The following is a 19,839-nucleotide window of genomic DNA, read 5'->3' as shown; positions in this document are numbered from 1 at the left end:
GAATGAATGAATGAATGAAAATGAATGAATGAATGAATGAATGACTGAATGGAATGAATGGAATGAAGGAAGGAATGGAATGAATGAACATGAATGAATGTTGAATGAATGAATGAATGAATTAATGAATGAGTGAGTGAATGGATGAGTGAGTGAGTGAGTGAATGAATGAATGAAAGTAGGAATGAATGAAAGAACAAAAAGAAGAAGAAAAAGGAAGGAAGGAAGAAAGGGAAGGGGGAAGAAAGAGAAAGAAAAAAGAATGAACAAAAGAAAGAAAGAAAAAAGAGAGAGAGATTGGAATAAAGGAAGGAATTAAAACAAATGACAACTAATTATTCTAGGCACATTAAAAATATTATAATATTTGCCTATCATTGATTTTTATTAACATATTTTGCCTTTAAATTTCGAAGTAGACTATCTAGATAAAATATTGTCCACAACATAACAGGGCCAATATAATCCCTAAATACGACAGTTAAAGAATTTCTAATGTTAATGTCCAAGTAAAATCGCTGAATGTTTTCCTTTGCTACTGAATTGTCTTTTGGTGAGAATAATTCAGGACTTCCATAACCATAATCCATTAAAGCCTTATTAATAATCTTTTGCAGATTAATATGCATTCTTTGTCGATTCAAGACTGGAACAATTAAATTAAGTTTGTCAATTTTACGATCAATTAACTGAACTTTCTGTGTAAGTCCTTTCTCAAAATTGCTCCATTTTTGGTGGTCTTCCTTCGTGAATGGCATTGGTCCAAGTTGTTCTCTCTTTATCCTTATTTTATTTTTGAGAGTTGCATAGTCTTCTCGTATTTCCTTTTCTAAGGCAATCCAATCTGGTACATAACCAGAATCTAATAGGATTTGATTTAGTCTATGAGTACCAGAATCTGAAAAAAAGAGGTTGCTTTATTACAGTGCAGGATTAGTTAGAGAAAGTATCCAATAATAATAATAATAATAATAATAATAATAATAATAATAATAATAAACCCTGATTTAAAAAACCGATCAGCTGGATACGACAGAACAGCTGGTATGAACCGGTGATCAGCAAAAATACCTCAATACCTCCCCCACAGAGGGGGATTAAAATCATCAAGTGGTATAGTTGGTTTTGTACCTTTCATTCCTTTATCTATTTCTACCAGTTACTTTATCTGCCCCATATATGTATAAACTCATACTGGAGCTCTTTTACTCTGATGAAGGACTAGCGTCTGAAACGTCAGTAAGTTTTTTCATCTTTTCACAGTGTATAATTTAGCTTTTCATCATTACTGTTTCATACTGGAACAGTTATAATTCACTTCTCGTTTTTCATCCCTTTATTTTTCATTTATTTACTCACCCATATACGGATCTCTTAGTGGGTCTTTTGTAAATGGTTTTCCACTTCCTGGTAAATTTTGGAATTCCCCTTTAGACATGGCTTCCTGGATAAGATCTTCCACCATGCGTTCAATAGCACCTGAAATTTTATTTTTTCTAATAGCTTTTTTCTCAGCTTTGGCAATGGATGTCTCTTCTGCTCCATGCTGTTTAGTCTTGTGTGAAAATACTCCTTCAATAGCTTGCTCGAATCTGTGATTACGATATTGTTTCTCCCTTGTAGATGGAGTTCCAGAACCAAATCCACCATATTCTAAATACTGCCTACAAAGATGACATAACCAATAAAATGCAAGACTGTCTAATCAAAGTATAATCAGACCTTTATCACTCGGCAGCTATGTTGGTACAATAAATTTTTGCCGCATAGCCCTCATATTCAAGCTCTTCGGGATGATTTTATTTTTAGTTAAGTGGAGATAGTTATAATTCTCATGGAAATAAACTTGGCACCAAGATTGACATTTCCAAGGGGTGGGAGGGTATAATCAACATATTCTGCGACCCCCTGTTATTGCTAAAAATCAAAGAGTGATTATCAAATGATGAAAAGATCTATTAAAGTGGATAAGATAAGGCCTACATTATCGAAATTATCTTTGTTACTTCATTATTATCATTACTAACCGACAAGTGCTCATCATCTGATCTGTAGATAGGGCCTCTCTAGCTTACCTGTGTTGAGGAGCAGTGTGTCTAATATCAAACTTGTCTTCCTCGTCGTCGCCTTCTTCTTCTTCCACATGTTTCTGACTAAGGTGCTTTAAAACAACCTTATAAGCTTGTTCAATCCTCGCAAACTTCTCTGGATCAGCCTTGGACTGACCGCTATCAGGATGGTACTGTTTAGCAAGTTTGAAGTACGCAGCTCGAACTTCAGTTTCCGTTGTGTCTTCTTCACTTAATCCAAGCAACTTGTAGCACTCACGTATTGTTAGCTTTGATTTTTCACTAAGAAGTGTTACTGAACAATGTAGATGCCTCCTGAAGCTATTTAGTCCCCAAAAAGACTGCGACTTTCTTGTTAAAATACGCAACAAAGGTAAAGTCGTTCCTGCTGCAGTCGCCATGTTTGTTGTTATGTAACGAGCGACCGCTGATATAATTTGAGCCTTCGAGCCAAATGCACAGTAAATGCATTTTTTTGTTTATTCATATATCAAATAATTCGCTCATTCTTTCATATTTTTTATCGAAATATGTTTTCCTTGGCATTAGTATTATAGTGAACACCATATGGAAAAGTGTGCACGATTTTATGCTAAGGAACGGAATGAAGGGTGAAAGCTTACCTTGTGGGTAGCCTGTGTTTTTTTAGCTCCACCTCAGGACCTCCAGGCGCCTCCTCGTCCTTGTCTGCGTTTTCTTTTCCTGGCCTTGTTTCCCATTCAGTTTTCCCCTCCCAACTATTTTGTTTCCATTTCCTTTAAGCTTGCCTTCCCTTACCTAATCAACCGTCCTTTTCTCCGCAAAATCCCTTTCTTTAGGAGCACATAGAAGAGTAATAGAGAGTTTTAGATTTACGTTCACGGCAAACGTGAAACGTCAGTTGACCATTTAAAAATTATTTTAAAAAGCTTAAAAAGAATCGCAAAAGTCCAAGTAGTAGAAAAACAAAAGAATATTTGTCTTTGGTGAGAAGGTTTGTAAAAGGTAAAGTAAAGTACAGGAAAACGACGACAACGTGGTCACGTTTGCCGTTTGCGGGGAGAAAAAAAGTCAATCTAAAACTCACTAATAACAAAAATATCTCACACAAACAAATCAATCAATACCACAGTAATAATTTTTATTCAATTTCTTGCCCTATTGAATTCAGCCTCGTTACCAAGTTAAACTGGTTGACCCTGGAAACGATAATAATAGCCTTCGCTCAAGTTCTTCAACACTTCGTTACACAGGGATCCCGCAAAATATTCTCACTTGAAGCCAATTTAATCATTTTAAGGTCAGAACTATACTAACAATATGGATTATTCAGACTTGGTGTTCCTCTTATTTTAAGCTTTTTTAACGATATTTTGCTGTTTATTTGTAAACGTCAGTGATTTGACGTCCACGCCCATAGTGGTCACCGGACTGAGACGCTACTTGGTCTTGGGCGGGTCCGGCTTGAGCGGAAAGTATTCCTTCACCAGCTCGGAGTTGTTCGTCGGTAAACTCTCGTGGGTTCGCTTCGGCTTCCTTGGGACCAAGCTGAGGCACGTTAAGGCCCTTTGCGTTGGACTTTAAAGAGAGAAAACCGTTTTTTATGAGCTGAGTAACAATTAAACTTAATATTTAAACATTCAAATTGTATTGATTCCCTGAAATTAAACAACCTCTGGTCTGATGTAAATCAGAGCATTGTTAACACACAGATCGAATTGGAAATTAGTGAGATTTTGAGGAGGGAGGGAAACCGGAGAACCAATGAAACAATCGATTGACTCGGGGGGGGGGGGGGAGACCTAATAAAATCTGCTAACACGTGATGACGAGTCCTGAAATCAAACCCGAGACCCCAGCCAGGAGAGGTGAGAGACGAGTGTTTTACCAATATGCTACTCTTCATTCCCTCGAAGTTTACCCCTTGTTTGTCTCATTTCAGGGTACGTACACTAAGACTTACAAATTTGGGATATTTATTTTTCGAATTCGTTACGGTAAGCGTAATACACAGCCAGCCCAGTATCATGACGAGTTACTTCAATCCTAGTTCAAGAGATGACGTCACTCACCTTGCGTCCAACTGCATGGATACACGAAACCACCTGAATACAAAGAAATATAGCGGTTTGTTATTCAAGTACTGATTCGGGAACAGGGCGTATCCTGAATTTCCCTTAAAGGGGGCAACCTCTTCATTTACGCCAAGAAAGCATCTTTCCTTTCTTTTCTCACATTCCTCCCCTCCCCCAAGAACATACACTGGCACTGTTTTGGCCACCAAAACGCAAATAAATCTAAGACAACGAGTCAGATCTCTATACTGTTGCTTTTGCGTTTATGAATGAGGACCAACGGAGAGAGTTTACTTACTTGAGCCATATTCTGGTTGTCATAAAGATCGGCAGTCTGGAATAAATCTACAGCAGCGACTCCAAGCGTGTTTTCGATGAAGCTCAAGAAATTTGAAATGTTTTCCATCTGAAATCAAATCCATGAACGAAATGAATTTGTCCACAGAAGACCATTTTAATTTAAGGAAAAGGCTTTTTGTCATTATAGACCACGAACATTCCCTTGATTGTTATTCTATTCTTTCGGATTTTCAGTTCCGTCCAGAAATCACACCACAGGAAGCCCACCTACCTGCTTGAAAGGCATGCTCTGTTCATTGACTTTAAACTTGGCGCCAAGTTTGATTGCCAATCTAAGGGAACATGGAGAAAAAGACGCAAAGATACAAATATTCGGTTTAGAGTTCTCCTAAAAATTTAAATAAAATAGTCCTTCACACTCAGTCATACGAAAACTGCAATATTTGTGCTAATATCAAGTTACAGTGGTGCCAGCATTATGCTTGACAAATAGGACAAGCTAGTTTGCAAAAACGTCTTCAGATTCTTTTGAGCAAACTAAAGACAAAGTAGACGAGAGAAGTACTAGTGTCAGAAATCAAAATTATGTCTCCTTACTAACCTCGCCAGAATCTTTCCGTCTTTCAGACGTCGTTGAACATTTTCGGCTCCAGTTTCCCCGCCAAAGCATTCCTCTCCCAATACAGCCTCGATCCAGACTCTCGCCTCCTCTTCCTGCTCATCGCTGTATTTGCCAGCGATCTGGAAAAATAAATGGCTCCACACTAAATTTCTTTGAAAAGGGTACGAAAATAACTATTTGTTTCATTCAGAAAGTTGGACACGATAGCTTCAAAAAATATTTAAATGAATTTAATTTTTTTAGCAAAAGGAATGTCAACATTCAAGAGGTATTGTCTCAAAAAGAAGACTGGCATTTGACGTTTCAAAATATGTTTTACTGTTTCTCGTAACTCTTCTTTACACAATTAAAATCACCTTTTTCTATTCACTAAGAAGCGTAATACTCAAAAACAGGTTTAAATGGTAATTCACAGGAAGATTATCACGTTTTTAAGGAAAAATATCCCCAACAGATATTTTTGGAGTTGAATTCATCAAGCCATTTGTTCCTGACCTGAGAGGTTAACTTGGGTAGTGCAACATTTGTTCGAAGGTAAGGAAAATAGACAAGCATAGAAAAAAATAATAGAAAAACAGTGAATATATTCTTTAAATTTCTCTCGCAAAACGTTTGTAGAATTTCTTATTTATTGGGAATTGAATAATTGTAGTGTGAAATGTAATAAAGAATTCAGGTAGTTTTTTTATATCAGTACAGATGATATATACCTAACTGATGAACATTGTCTTAGCTTAAGATAAGTTATTTTTCTATATCTTCTAAAAGATGATTTTCTTCAAAAAATAGTAATAAAACTAATTGAGAAAAACACTTCCAAACTTCTAATTGATGCTGCGAAATTGTTTTTAATCCACCAAAAATTTCGATTGAAATTTCACGAGTTCTTTAACTAAGAAAAGGCCATTTTTTTCAATAAATGTATCATTTTAGTCTATTTTAGAATCTAACGACTAAGGATGTGGCTTACTTTGCGAGCTGCTTCGGCAGACATGCCATATCCACGAGGTCTGCTGGCCATGTTGAATAGAAAAAACTCGTGTAATTAAAATCAAGGTGAACCAAGACCAAAGTGAGGCAACAAGTGAATGACTCCTCGATACCTTTTCGTTGCACACCCTTAATCACGAGTCACGTGATCAAGATCCACCTGAAGCCACCAGAGCTGTTCTGACTGGTTGACACCTCTCACGTGACGTGTATCGATAACTTCATTGGTTTTTTGATAAACAGAGTCAATGAATCAAGGCAGTCAAAATATGTGTATGACAATGAACAGTGACTGAATACTCTTTACAGTTGTCCTGAAATGACAATTCAATGGAAAGACAGACGTTATCATCAATGAAGGTAGCAGGAGGCGTTTGCCTGGCATAAACAGGTGAACAGTCGTAGTTTGTAGCAATTTAATTCACGTTAACCTGTGCTTGTAATTGAACGTACACGCCCAGGTATTCTGGAATTGAAAATCTTACAATAAGTTTCAAATGCCTCGCGCGCTGATTGGTTATTTTTTCATCAATAAAGGGACAGACAGATAAAGCTGACGTCAACGATCGCCCGCTCTTTCTGTTGTTTTGAAAACTAAAAATGTTAATAACAAACAGATATCACATGATATTCAGTACAACTGATGAAGTACGTTTTAATAAATTCTTGTAATCTGTGAGTTAGCAATACCGAGACTTAGATCGCCCAGAGGTTGTTTCAGGGTTTGATATAAAATATGGAAATTAAAAAAAAGCTCAAAAGAACAAAAAATTGTCTGGATAGGGAGGTACTGGAGGTACGTTGCTTTAATCAGCGGCACAGAGCGCATGCGCTTTATAGACCCAGTGACCTCCTTGGGCAATCCACAGGAAGCCCGTGTAGAGATAACACAAGTTATGTAGCAATAAAATTTCACTTTTGTAGCGCAAGTTCGAACGTCATCGTCAAAACCCCAGTCACGCAATACAAACACGATTACGATTGAACTTGTTGCAGGAATTTGAGTGGGCGTTTCGATTCATTTGAAGTAACTAAGTAACGGGTCAACATGGTTCAGAGCTTCGATCGACTCTGAAAAAATTGTAACAAAACTTGGCCATTCTGATCAACAGCAGCGACTCTACCCTCCCCTCCCCCCTGTAGAAAATGTCAGGCCTTTCGGTTCAATGAATTTTCAAGAACGCAGTCCATTTCCTTGTATGGTTATGGGATATTTGATGAAGCGCTGCCTTATTTAGGTCATCAAGGTTTCTTTTATCGATGAAAATCGAAACGAGTAGAGTAGACGCTCAAGGGTCACACGTCTTTGTATGGTGAATGAGGGATGTGATAAACAGCTAAACGGCTTAGAAAACAACCGTAAGCGGTCAAGTCTCCCCCTATCGACCATCCTTTCCTCAAGCGATCATAACGTAACGAAATAAAAGGTCGAGTTTGAGAGGTACAGATGGAAAAAGTGCTTTACTTTAGGTTATCTAACGGAATTTTCGGCAAGAATAGCTTGGCAGTTCATTTGTGTTATGAGTTTACATAACAGATAACTCGAAACGCAGACTTTGAAATATATTTTTTAAGCTGATTGATTCAAACCACTGGGTGACCAGCTTAGCAAATGGAAGCCTATCGTAATTCATAGAAATGATTGGAGCAGATTGAACATGCGTTTGGAAACTCACGCTTCGTCTTACCGTACCGTGACCATGACGTTACAGCATCCAAGCATTCTGATTGGATAAGCATTAATCTCAGGCGGGCGTCGTGATTGGTTCATTGGTTGTTGTCAATACCAATGGTTACTATACGAAATGTCACAAATAAATCTGCGTTCATGACGGCAGCAGCTAATATGGAAGTCACGTGATCGGAAATGAAAAAACATCATGCTAACCTGGAAAGGTCTACAGCAATATCAATGTTCGTTACATCGCGGTCCAGAGTGACCTTCCAATCTCTTTATGACCATAGACAGACATGAATTTATCAGGTCAATGAAACCGCCGTTAGGGTGAGGTCGAGCGTTTCTGGTGAAAGAATGTTTTAGTTTATTAAACATGTTAAAGAGTTATCTGGGGAATCAATTTGATTAAACTTACACAAATAAACAGAAATTATATAAAAATAACTGGCTCCTGGAGGAGACGGACCTCAAAAGCAAACACATATAAATTTCTTAAACCTTTTGGTGGAAACGGATACAAGAGGTTTCAAAAATACCTAATAATGATTGAGTTTTTCGGCATGGTACTATAAATGCAAAGATTCAATACCCCGGCGGTGCTGTCCGAGAACTATTAAGAAAAGGGATGATAGAAGAGTCGAACGGTTCTGGCTCCTTTATATTATCTTTAAAAGAGCTGAGGCAAGAAAACAGAGAAGCGAAAGGAAAAAAAACGGAAAGAATTGTCAGAGTATTTGGGGTGATCCCAATTTTCATAGTGAATTGAGTTCAATTAGTCTTTATATTGGAAGACATCTTAGAAGGAACTTGCACCAAGTACAATAGTCAATCATGCAGCATCGCTACTTTAACCTGCAAAATTCCTGCACTGTGATGTTTCAATCGAATATACTTATGAGATACAATAGGATGACTGCTGTCTTTAATAGAAAGTACGTATTAATATAAACTGAGGCCTCAAGGCTCTCCAGGCTGACGACCCTATGATCAGTTCTCAACCACGTCCCTTTTCAGTGGCGGTTTCACGCTGAGAGAGGGCTAGTGAAGTAGCATACGTAATGAATATGCGGCTGAAAATCTTGAACAGAACGAATCCAAAGCCTTATATGGCCAAAGGAGTGACCCTGGATTTTCACCGCGACACTCATCACCCATAAAACACAACACAGACTTGATAAAAAATCTTGGATAAAAGTACTTCAAAGCACCCGACATTGTTGAAGACGTTGAGATCACCTCAGCAAAGCTGGCAATTGATGTTGTTTGTTTTATTTCTGCTGGGCTGGGGCTCCAAATTCTAGCAACTTTCTGGAATGAAGGAACAATGAGTTTCAAATGTCCTGTCACGCTTTTGAAATGTAAGGAATGAACGAGATGCCTCAGTAAAATAAGGACTCGCCTAAAGACCCTACGTCACTTGTAATCCACGCTCTTGCCGTTCTAACTCCAAGCTATTCTATCTAACCTTGATTTTCTGAAAAATGGCTGCAAGACCTAGAGGATATGGCTTTTCTGCTGAAGCAAAGAGAAAGGTGAGTTGAATTAGAATCATGCTTGCTCAAAATAGTTGTAGTTTTTTGATACTTTTTCAAGTCAAAGACCCAGCTGTAATAGGCGGTCGAAAACTATGGATAACAACTCGGTTGAGGGTGTTGTCTCACCGGACTCGAAATTATGAACTAGTTGTCAAAAGGGAACTTTTTAGAACCTAATTTTTATAGTCCATATACATTTTCAGCTCTAAAAAACAGATTTTTGGCATCAAAATCCTGTTTTACAGTCGTATTGATTTCAGCATTTCTTAGATAGTTTTAGCGGGAAAACTTTACCCATGTAGCAAAAGTAACAAAAACTTCGTATTCTTGTCAAGTCAATTACCATTATAAATGAAACGGTGTCTTTGCCGCTTATTTTCAAGCCAAAATCGTAAGTAGGAAACTGAAAATGTCTCAAAGAAAGACCATATGGTAAAAATTATTTATTGCTGAAGAGTCAAATGCTCAAATCAAGAAACCATCTTAAGACTTGGGCAGCTAAAGTTACATTGTAACACAATCCATTCTTTCACGCGAGCCAAACTTAAACTGAATTTTATAGTTTTCAAAATAATTTTGTACTTCTTTTCTGAACTTTGGAGCTAAAAAGATTTCTGCTTGTTTTGTACTAAAAAAAGTGATTTAAATTCATATTTTTCGTTTAAAATAATTGGTTAGCTTTGAATTTTTAAGCGAACTAAAAACGAGTGCAAAAGGGCACTGTTTCCGTCAGTTCTGTTTTGTTTTTTACTGTTTTTCTATTTGTGTATCTTTTATTTATTTTCCCTCTTTGTTTTGATTTGTTTCTTTATTTCGTTATTTTATAGCATTTTATTGGTTTTATATGTGGAGTTTTACACTTAGCTTCATCCATTAACCCGGTTGAAAATTTTTTTTTTTTAATCAATATTTTTTCTCTTCGTTCACTCCAAGAACAAGTCATAATAGCTCATCGAGAGAGATCACTTTTGATGTAGTTTAAAATTCTTTGGAATCAATGGACCTGTTATTATTGATTGAACGAGTATTTTTATCCCTCTTTAGAGGACGATCAATTGATTTTGACTTGACATCATATCTTTTTCGTACATGCCAAGATGATTATTCGATAAGTATAACTCGAATAACCACAGAATCACCTCTTTCTGGTAGTCATTCGTCTAGAAAAAATTCAATAGGGAGAAAACACTTCTAAGAGTTCCTAAAGCTCCTAAAATGATATTGAGAGGAGTTTTTCAAGTTGTTACTTTGAAACAATAGTACGAGTTGACGATATTTGGGGAACAGACTAGACATTTTCGCAAAAGTTCAATTGGCACTATGGAATTTTGACACTATGGCTTTCAGATAATCTGTTTGGTAAAACTAAAACAAAGTGCGTCTAAAACACACAAATCTTACTTAAAACGTCCTCGTTTGAAACTCCTCAATTGGCGCCTAATATCTGTTTATTAAAATGAAAAATTCTTGGGGATTTTTAAAAGGGTTTCTTTAAGATTTCGATGATGTTGTTGTAAAGACTTGACAGCATTTCAAGTCTGTCATTGATGCTTTTGATCACTTGACTCGAATGTTTTTATCTGTTGCACGTAACTATAGAAACAGCTGACCCCATCAGAATTAAGGGTCTTACGCCGGATTCGTATGTCTATTAATGATTGCTCAAAATATGGTGGCCGGGGAATGTGGTGAAAATTCAGTGGACACCCATGCACTCCCCCCTCCCCCCAGTTCTTTTTGCTCAATGGCTCAACCATGGAAACAAAATGTTATTACTGGGTTGCCTGTGAAAATATTATATGGCCAGCAGTTCCATTTTTTCTCAGAGATTTTCCTCTGCTAGATTTCAATTTGACGGATTTGGGTAGAAAGGAATAGGTTACTCAAAAATAGAAAAGTTTCACTATTCTATATTATATTATTTTAAAAATCAAAAAAGAAAAACGGGGAAAAAAGGAACAAAAGCGTGAGTAAGTATGATGTTTAGGTCACCCATCCAAGTGCTAGCCCTCCGCAGACGAGCTTGACTCAGTATCTTAAACAACAACGATTTATCCACTGGACCACGGTTCCAGGTAAATCAGCATCACAATAGCCGTGAAAACAATGCACCGAATAGACTAGACTTTTTGACATTTTACTTTCAACCGATTCCGTGCGTGGCAGAGATGCAAGGGATTAGCCGATATGGTTTGGGGGCAGGCTTGTCTCTCCCCTGATGCTTCGGCTAGAACATTTTCTTGCGTAATTCGTACACCCAAGGACAGAAGGATTTAATCGCCGTCAGGTCCGAAGTCCATACGACGCCTCAGCTCTGCGGATGTCTCGGGGGTATGGCAAAAGGGAGTCGATTTTTTTGAATTTCTTTTGGTGGGTTCGAATCCCATCTTATCCATATAAGATTTTTTCCTTTTTTTTTTTTTTTTTTTGAATCCAATTTTTATTAGATTTAAATCTTCAACAATAAACTAATGTAATCTTCTTAGTGAAAAAAGATTTATTCCTAGTCGGTTTCTTATAAGTCTAAATAAGTGCGATCAGACGTTATCAGTCATATAAGCAATATATCGATCCGCGAAAAACAGAGCTATGCCGTCCTATTTTTCCTGGCAAAGTTTGCTGACAAGAACGTTTACTGCACTTGGATCTCTATATCATATGCCCGCAAAGGACTCTTGGGTAGTGTCGTGAAGACTTCTGGGTACTGTTGTGCAATTTCTGCATTTTCTGACCAGGAAAATAAACAGCTACCCCAGTAAATAACATAATAACAAAGGATGATAAAAACATTTAAAAAAATTGCTGGGAATTCAGACTGAGAACATTGGAGTGTTTGATCTTGTTGCGTCATGGTGCAAGATCGAAGTCACAAGTAGTGTGACATGCATAACTCAAAACTGTTTTTTTATAGCCTAAAAAAGGGCAGAACCCGCAATTATTTCAATATGTAGAGAACACCTTAAGGGAGAATATCGTCCTAGACGATTTAAAGGAAATCTTTTTTTTTTCTTCTGTGAAACATTCCATTATCTGTTGGCCAACATTGCAAGCTTCTTCAGCTATACTAGGCCTCTGTGCATGATACAGGCAACCCAGTTGACGCCTATCGTTACTAGTAAATTTGACCCCATCTATAAAGTAGGGCCTAGTTTGGCACGAGCATGTAATATGGCTCAAAATCTTACATCAAACGTTATACAGCATTAAAAAAATGCAGTTTTAGAGAACTGTAAAACTGGCTACTTCTTTCCTCGCTATTCATTCATTTGCTCTGCGATTTTGGCCTGTAACCTAGGTAACCGGGTAAGAGGGAGACTGGAAATGAAAATTTATGAACTGCACTCACAAAGACTCTTCTGTGTCCTTCAGATCGAAGCCAAGTACGATACCGAACAAGAAGAGAAGGCACGAGAATGGATTGAGGCTGTTCTGGCCGAGAAAGTCTTCGAAGGGAAGGAAGGAATTGACGGTGTACATGAAATCCTGAGAAGCGGAGCTGTACTATTAAGGTATATATTTTAGTTACTGATGTTTTGATGGCCATATATATATTTCACTTCTTTCACTTGACATAACCACTGCACTGGCTATACAAAGTTTTCTATTGACACGGGACCATTTTTTCCCTGTTATTTTTGCATGTCATCTATCAGCATCAACAACTGGATTGCTTCAGAGCTCTGTATTGGGACCACCAACAGTAATGTTATTCTTCTTCTTATCACTTTATTTTTTATATACGTACCTTTGGGGTTCCTCAAGGTTCAGTACTGGGACCTTTTTCTGATGTTCCATGAGCATTACGTAGTGGAATTGTTGAAGACTCTGCAAAATAAGAGGTCCACTACTGATTATGTCATTCCTGTCATTCCACGCGGCTATAACGTCGCTTTCATTTCAATGAGAATGAAAACCCTTATTTTGATCTGAAAATTGTTCTGAAGCACTCCAAAGGGAATCTACCGAGTGTACATATCTTTCTGTCAAATCCCTATATCCATTTGCCGAGAAGGAAAAGCAAATTTGTCTAAGTTTTATTTCGGGGTTAAGTTCCTAAAGCTCTCAAGTTGATCTGGAAAAGAAATGTTAGCCAATCAGAATCGATAAAAATTTTCAAATCTGATGACACTTTTCCTCTTTAAGGAATGGATTTCCAGGCCATAAAATGTGTAAAAAAAAAAAAAAAAAACCGTTGCTAATAAGCTCTTGCTAATTAATGAATTGAATATACATTTTGCATTGGCGGGCATGTAGGTGTTATTCTTTCGCTAGTCGATTTTTTCAAGTGAGCTTCATGACATCTCAGTTTTGCAGTGGTGTCATTTTTGCGTCACTATTCATTTTATATCGAGGTTTTATCTAAGCATCTTAATGCTTTTACTATTTCAGGGTAGCCAACAAACTTGGCGCTAACATAAAAATCAATGAATCGAAATTGGCGTTCAAGCAGGTGAGAGATTTCAATCCGTTTTCATGGTGACTAGACGGGGGTTCGGGGGGACTGGGTTAGCTTAGTCTGCCGAGTGTCAAGGAAAAGGCCAAGACTTTTATTATTCTTGAAACAATAGATTAATCACGCAAGGTATCGTTACTATTCTTATCTCAGATGGAAAACATTGGAAATTTTCTTAAATTTATGGAATCATATGGATGTGCAAGAAGCGACTTATTCCAAACTGTGGACCTCTACGAGAAGCAGAATATGCCAAGTGTAAGTCAGTCAATAGACCTTATTCAATTGGTGCAATGTTTTCCCATATCAGACCAAGTGTCATTCTCTTGAGCATAGCATTATTTGTTTGAGTTGTAATAGACCTATCTAGCTTTGGTGTAATGTTTTCCCATTTCAGACCACGTGTCATTCTCTTGGGAATAAGATTCTTTGTTTGAGTTATATCCATATTCATGGTGTCTTCTCAAAGTAATGTTACATTACGCCAAAGCTAAATAGGTATATTAATGGTATTGGTTGACCCTTTATAGGTAATCGATGGTATCCACGCATTAGGCCGCAAGGTAAGTCAACTATTAGATACTTTTTTGAGACCTCGTTTCTATCAACTAAGTTTCAGGTCCATACCGAACGTCATGGATCGAATTGGATTTGCCAATAAAATTTGCTCGCGAAGTTAAATTCCCACCCCTCCCCTCCCCCACAATACATCCTTGATACAAAACAAACCGCCACGGAAAAAGGTGTCCACAGACACCCCATGTGGGATCCCCTTGATACGCCCCTGTTCTCCTTATTCTTTTGTTCAAAGCTTTTTTCTATGTGGCTGGGAGATATCGTAGACTTTTCTTTTACATGTGGTAAGATTGTATTCTTATGATATTCCTATTTGTTTTGTTTTGTATTTTAGGCCGCTCTTAAGGACCCAAATCTTCCCCAACTTGGACCTAAAGAAGCGGAAGCGAACCCACGTAGTTTCTCAGAAGAACAAATGCGAGGAAGACAAGCAATCCACATGCCCTGACGTCGATAGCTAGCCCCTCTAGACCTTTATCTTAATTAGCCATTCCGAAGATTGAGGGAAGAACTGGTTTGCGAGATGGTTTCCAAGATGCTGTCTAATTTGTCCCATAAAACAGCCCTAAAACGCACTGCAACACCAACTCGACCCAGTGTTTCCCCCAACCTCGAAATGGCTAATTTGTTTACTTAACTTCTTAAGAAAAATCCCTCGTCCCTCTTCCCTTTTTTATCGCGATAAGAAACAGCCGAGCTAGGACTGGACACGAGGAAGGCCTGGATTTGGTGACGTGGATCGTGACTCTCGAAAGTCTTGCGTGACAAGTTGAAAACCCGAGAAAGACTCTATGTGCATTGTGAAGTATAGTACCCAAAACTTGATCGATGATATTGGCGTGAAGTTCTAAACATGGCGTACATAGGGTACTATAAATAAGCCGAATGAGAAAATCGTTTGCAATATCGCATGCGACAATTGAGTCGATTGGAATATGATACGGTAAATCAATTGCGCAACAGTAGTAATTGTAAAGTCTGACGTCTTTATTTTTGGATGTCAAACGATAAAAAAGAAAAGAGGGACGATTCTTCACCGCCGCTGATTCACAACATAGGAATTAGTTACAAGATAAATCGTGAATGATTTTTTATGTAGATTGGTGGCTTAAATAAAATAAACTATTCTGATTTCCAAAGGCTGTATTGATAATTCTCGAGCTCAGTCACGGAAATGTCTGACTCTATCCTTCCCTCCCCTCGTAATTACTCAGATGGTAAAGTAAAAAGGCAAAATAGTAACACTTACAACAATGGGTAAAATACAAGTTCAGCAATAAGAACAAAGTGATTGCCACAGTTACGTTAAAATACATATGAAACCGAAGTTGATTTACGTTGGTCACTAAAAGACTCGCGAAAAACAACAACATTGCAAAAAGTCCTAGACTCTTTGTTCTATTTTCATCACTTGTAGAAGAACACAAATATCTTCCTTTCTTTTGTGATTTTAGTTGTAAGCGTTGTCTCCTGCAACCTGCCTTGGACGCCCAAAATGATCTCCAGCTTGGCTAGCTCCCTTGTTCGTACCCATCTGAAGACCGATCACATTTTGTCCAGCCTTAAGTTGCTCTTTAGTGAATTCTCGTTTGTTTGCAGTGGCTTCCTTGGGTCCAAGTTGATGTGAGGTCTTACCTGTGCTGTATGCCTATGAAAAGATATTGGTGCAAGTGGTTAGAAAATAGGTGATAACCGTTAATAATAGACAGAGAAAAATAGCCTGCGTTGCTCGGCGGTCTGCGGTGTTGCAGAGAAGAGAGGGGAGATCCTTCTTCGTAACTCCTTAGACCGCCAAGCAGCCCATAAGAAATAAAAAAATCATACCTTTCTTCCCAAAGCATGAATTCCATCAATGACCTAACAAGGAAAAATGAGGTAAAAAAATTAAAGAAACTTGGACCAAACAGACTTTTTTCCATAAATATATAATGGCTCTTCGTATGCCAAGAACAACTACTAACAAGTACTTACACTAGGCATGTTCTGTTTTTCATACAGATCAACCGTCTGGAACTTATCACTTTGAGCCACTCCAATACTATCGGCAAAGTCAAGAAAATTACCAATGTTTCCATCTAAAAAGTATTGAAAATAAGAGCTACAAAGTAAGGCATATTTCCAGATCAGGAGCACATTTATATGTAATATTTTTGAGGTCTTATTTATATTATCGTGAAGCTCAATGTTTTTGGAAGATAAGAGGGGCCGTTCATTTTTTTGGTGGTGGGGGGGAGGGGGGAGGGGGAGATTTCCTTGGTAACCCATACCGAAAATCTGACCGCCCACTCCATTATTCCTTAAGAAACATCCCCTCCCTCGTTTTCCCTTCTTATCTTTCTCCTTGCTTTGTATTTTTCTCTCTTGATATTGTTGATATGTTTCTTCATTCTTCCCAAGAATTTATATATTTCGAGATGGTTGGAATTGCTTGCTTGATTCAAGGTTAGGGATAATAATTCTTTTGTTCTTGTGTTTTGGACCGTTTCTTCTTTTTCACGCTGCTACAATTCTAACAAGGTTCGGTTCTTGTTATATATATAAATTTAGCACTCTACTAACTGGGGAAGTTCATAACAAGAATCATACCATTTTGAAAGCCATCTTGCTTTGATTGATCTTGTATTTGCCACCAAGGGCGTTGGCAAGTCTGAGAAAGTAAGATTAAGGAATTACCTAATTTATATGGTAAAATTACACATTTATTTTTTTGTTCCTGACCACTCAACCAGAATATCGAAAATTGGCTACTGTGTTGTTTCCCATAATTCTCCGCGGGTAGTTCTCAGTACCAATCTTTCCATACATACCTAACAAGTATCACACCATCCTTCAAGACAGCATGCACTTCATTTGAGCTGCTGCCATACCCATTAAACACCTCTTCCTCTAGCACAGCCTCGATCCAGGCCATGGCCTCGGAAGCTCGACCAGAATCATAGCTCGCCTCTTTCTGTCGAGTACGTAAAAATAGTATACACTTAGGTCTTTTTGTCGTTCTGTATTTTTTCAAGGGAAGCAGACCCTAGCGCATGTGCAATGGACCAGATACAGTATCACTAAACTAACGTATACCGCCTGCCGTGGGAGAAATAAACATCCCTGAATATTAATTCAATTTTTTGTTGTTTACATAATTCTAAACATAAACCAAAATATATTATTATCAAAATTTTAATAAATAATTAACCTTTACATTTTCATTGCACAAAACGTTAGTTTCCCGTCGTGAACTTTAACGTTTATGAGCAAAATGACAAACTTTACTAACTTATCCAAATTTGTATACTTCCATAAAGGTTTCCAATTCTCAGACTGAAATTATGTTTTTCAGCTGCCTTGGTTCAGTGAGTTAGATACAGTGCATGGTACATGTTAGTATGATTAAAAGAACACCTTTCGGACTATGATAAATTGCCCTGTGTCGTTTTACTGTACTTGCCTGTTTAGCGAAGGATGTCCGCTTAATAAGGTGTTCGCTTAATACAGTGACCACTGTATTCAAGGCAATGTTTCTAAACTTAGAGGCACACACACAGACAGAACGAGAACACGAAAATTATATATATCTTGCTTCATATCAGTAATTTAAAGAAAGTGAGCCGAGGATACACTTCGTAAAATCGAAAGAGAAGAGAAAAGAAAGAAAGCAAGATAAGAATTTTGGAAGCTAATCTACACTTATTCGAAAGCCACTAATTTTAGATTAATTAGTCGAGTTGCGAAGAAATTTGGTTGAATTAAAGTCAATGCAATTGGTTGTTTAAATCTTACCTTTCTGTGCAGTTCTGCACTCATACCATAACCTTTTGGACGGGAAGCCATATTAAAGCCGGGGGTGATGAGTAAAAAGATGGCAGAAGATGATGCAGATGGTTTGGTTCAAGTGATGAATGATGTATGTAACAACACAACAATATAAATGTATACACCCCACCAAGACGTTTCATCGAGGTAACAGTTACAATTCTAAATATGGTACACCATAGGATGACATATTCATTTCAATTTCGCAATTCACTGCTTTCCTGCCATTCATGCGGCACAGAATACTCATTTAAAAACATTTAGTCATTTTCGGCCGTTTTTTGTGTTTCGTTTTGTTTGCTAAGTGCCGTCAAACAGAAAGCTCAATGCACAAGAAATCACCAACCCTAGGCCTATTTTCGGAGACTTTTACAAAAAAGTTCAGAAATTGGATTGATAGTAATTGCTTTATTGCTTACTATCAATCACGTGACTTTTTTGGAATTGACTGGGGGGCAAACAAGCGGTTGACTGAAAGGCAAATAGCGGATGTCGAGTCAAAACATGTCAAAATAAGTCGTCAAACTATCATTGTATTTGACGATTTCTACGAAATCAAAACAACCTCCAAGATTCTACAAACCATTAAAAACGAAGCTATTACCGGAAGTGACGTCTATTGATAGTGACCTTTAATGAATCTGTTTTCATTCAGAATGTTAGAGAGTTTGGGTGCCGTTGCATATGAAAAAAAGGAGCGCTGCCTGAACTGATATATCTTAATGAACCTGACATACCAGTCATAGTCCCAGACATCCCAGTTGCTGTCTATTCCTTTAAAGGAATAACATCATTCATCCTCAATCACTGGTATTCATAGGGGTTTTTTATTGGTCGTCGTTTTGCTTGTGCCTCCCGCTGTGCTTTTTTTTCTCTTTTCCACGCAGGGAGCCGTCGCGTAAAATTGATTTTGTATTTTGTCAAATTCCTCGGATACTTCAAGTAACTGAGCCGTATTTCCAAATTGGTAGTTCCACAATCATCGGAAAACAACAGGAAGCTAATCACTTGTTGAGACCGGCAAACACGTCAAGTATTTTTTATACAACTATGATCCGTGAGGTTAGCTGTAAGCACCATCTTTCGAGAAGTTTCTACACTCATTTAATTAAATTTTGATCAACAATACTTTTCGCATTTACCGGGCTGACTTGTATCTCGAGTTCATACGAGATTATTACTATATTTTCAATTTCTGCAGTTTTTTTGTGAATTTCCTAGAGATGTCATTTTATAAAGGGTAAAAGTCATCACTTATCGCCGGATTGTTTTCGAAAATTTTGGCGGGAAATGAAGAAACGTATCTGTTCAACGCCCGCGCGCGCGTTGCTCATGCTCAACTGTTCCCGCCAAAACAAAGATGAATCAAAGTGACGCGCCTCAGTCGAAGATAGAGAAAAAAATCGAGGTAAAAACTCTTCAAAATTACTATAATATGGACGATCATATTATTCAAATCACAATCATTTAAAGAACATAAATATATTAGATTGTTGTCTTACTAAGAGACGATTTCCTTTCTGTTTTTGGGCGCTCGCCGTCGAAAAAAAGTCGAGCAGAAGTTAGGTGATTCTCGACCTTTTTAAAATAGATATAAGAAATTAAAATTAACTGGATATAAGAAATTAAAGTTAAAGTGAGTATATTTTCATAAAACACTGACAGCTACTAGACTACGATTCCGAAAAAATAGCCTTTGAATGAAAAAACTTGTCATGCGAGAAACTTGCCCAATCGAGAAAAGAAAAGAAAAAGTTT

At 37.6% G+C, this 19,839-nt stretch overlaps 3 protein-coding genes and 1 pseudogene across 4 annotated transcripts; 1 reads left to right on the top strand and 3 right to left on the bottom strand.

Moving 5' to 3' along the window:
• Positions 1-374: 374 nt before the first annotated feature.
• Positions 375-2,472, bottom strand: LOC116290236 (dnaJ homolog subfamily C member 28). Its single transcript, XM_031697242.1, has 3 exons — positions 2,076-2,472; positions 1,360-1,664; positions 375-898 (listed from the first exon to the last, which is right to left on the bottom strand). The coding sequence occupies exons 1-3, from the start codon at positions 2,468-2,470 to the stop codon at positions 375-377; spliced, it is 1,224 nt and encodes a 407-aa protein (XP_031553102.1). The 5' UTR covers positions 2,471-2,472.
• A 696-nt stretch (positions 2,473-3,168) lies between these two features.
• LOC116290245 (myophilin) lies at positions 3,169-6,160 on the bottom strand. The gene is made up of 6 exons (XM_031697253.1): positions 6,016-6,160; positions 5,025-5,164; positions 4,695-4,755; positions 4,422-4,529; positions 4,121-4,153; positions 3,169-3,626 (listed from the first exon to the last, which is right to left on the bottom strand). Exons 1-6 carry the CDS (start codon positions 6,064-6,066, stop codon positions 3,429-3,431), a joined length of 591 nt encoding a protein of 196 aa, XP_031553113.1. The 5' UTR covers positions 6,067-6,160; the 3' UTR covers positions 3,169-3,428.
• A 2,927-nt stretch (positions 6,161-9,087) lies between these two features.
• On the top strand, positions 9,088-15,416 carry LOC116290246 (transgelin-3). The gene is made up of 6 exons (XM_031697254.2): positions 9,088-9,245; positions 12,618-12,757; positions 13,638-13,698; positions 13,855-13,959; positions 14,232-14,264; positions 14,612-15,416. The coding sequence occupies exons 1-6, from the start codon at positions 9,195-9,197 to the stop codon at positions 14,723-14,725; spliced, it is 504 nt and encodes a 167-aa protein (XP_031553114.1). The 5' UTR covers positions 9,088-9,194; the 3' UTR covers positions 14,726-15,416.
• Positions 15,417-15,477: 61 nt separating this feature from the next.
• LOC116290235 (myophilin-like) lies at positions 15,478-18,389 on the bottom strand (annotated as a pseudogene). The gene is made up of 6 exons (XR_016121316.1): positions 18,049-18,389; positions 17,085-17,227; positions 16,864-16,924; positions 16,249-16,352; positions 16,102-16,134; positions 15,478-15,925 (listed from the first exon to the last, which is right to left on the bottom strand). The product of XR_016121316.1 is annotated as a myophilin-like (transcript).
• Positions 18,390-19,839: the final 1,450 nt, after the last annotated feature.

This window comes from Actinia tenebrosa, unplaced genomic scaffold, assembly GCF_029948245.1.
Source record: "Actinia tenebrosa isolate PJP-AT-01 unplaced genomic scaffold, QUT_ActTen_1.0 PGA_scaffold5__44_contigs__length_20552954, whole genome shotgun sequence".
NCBI lineage: Eukaryota > Metazoa > Cnidaria > Anthozoa > Actiniaria > Actiniidae > Actinia > Actinia tenebrosa.
This window is presented reverse-complemented; position numbering and strand designations above follow the sequence as displayed.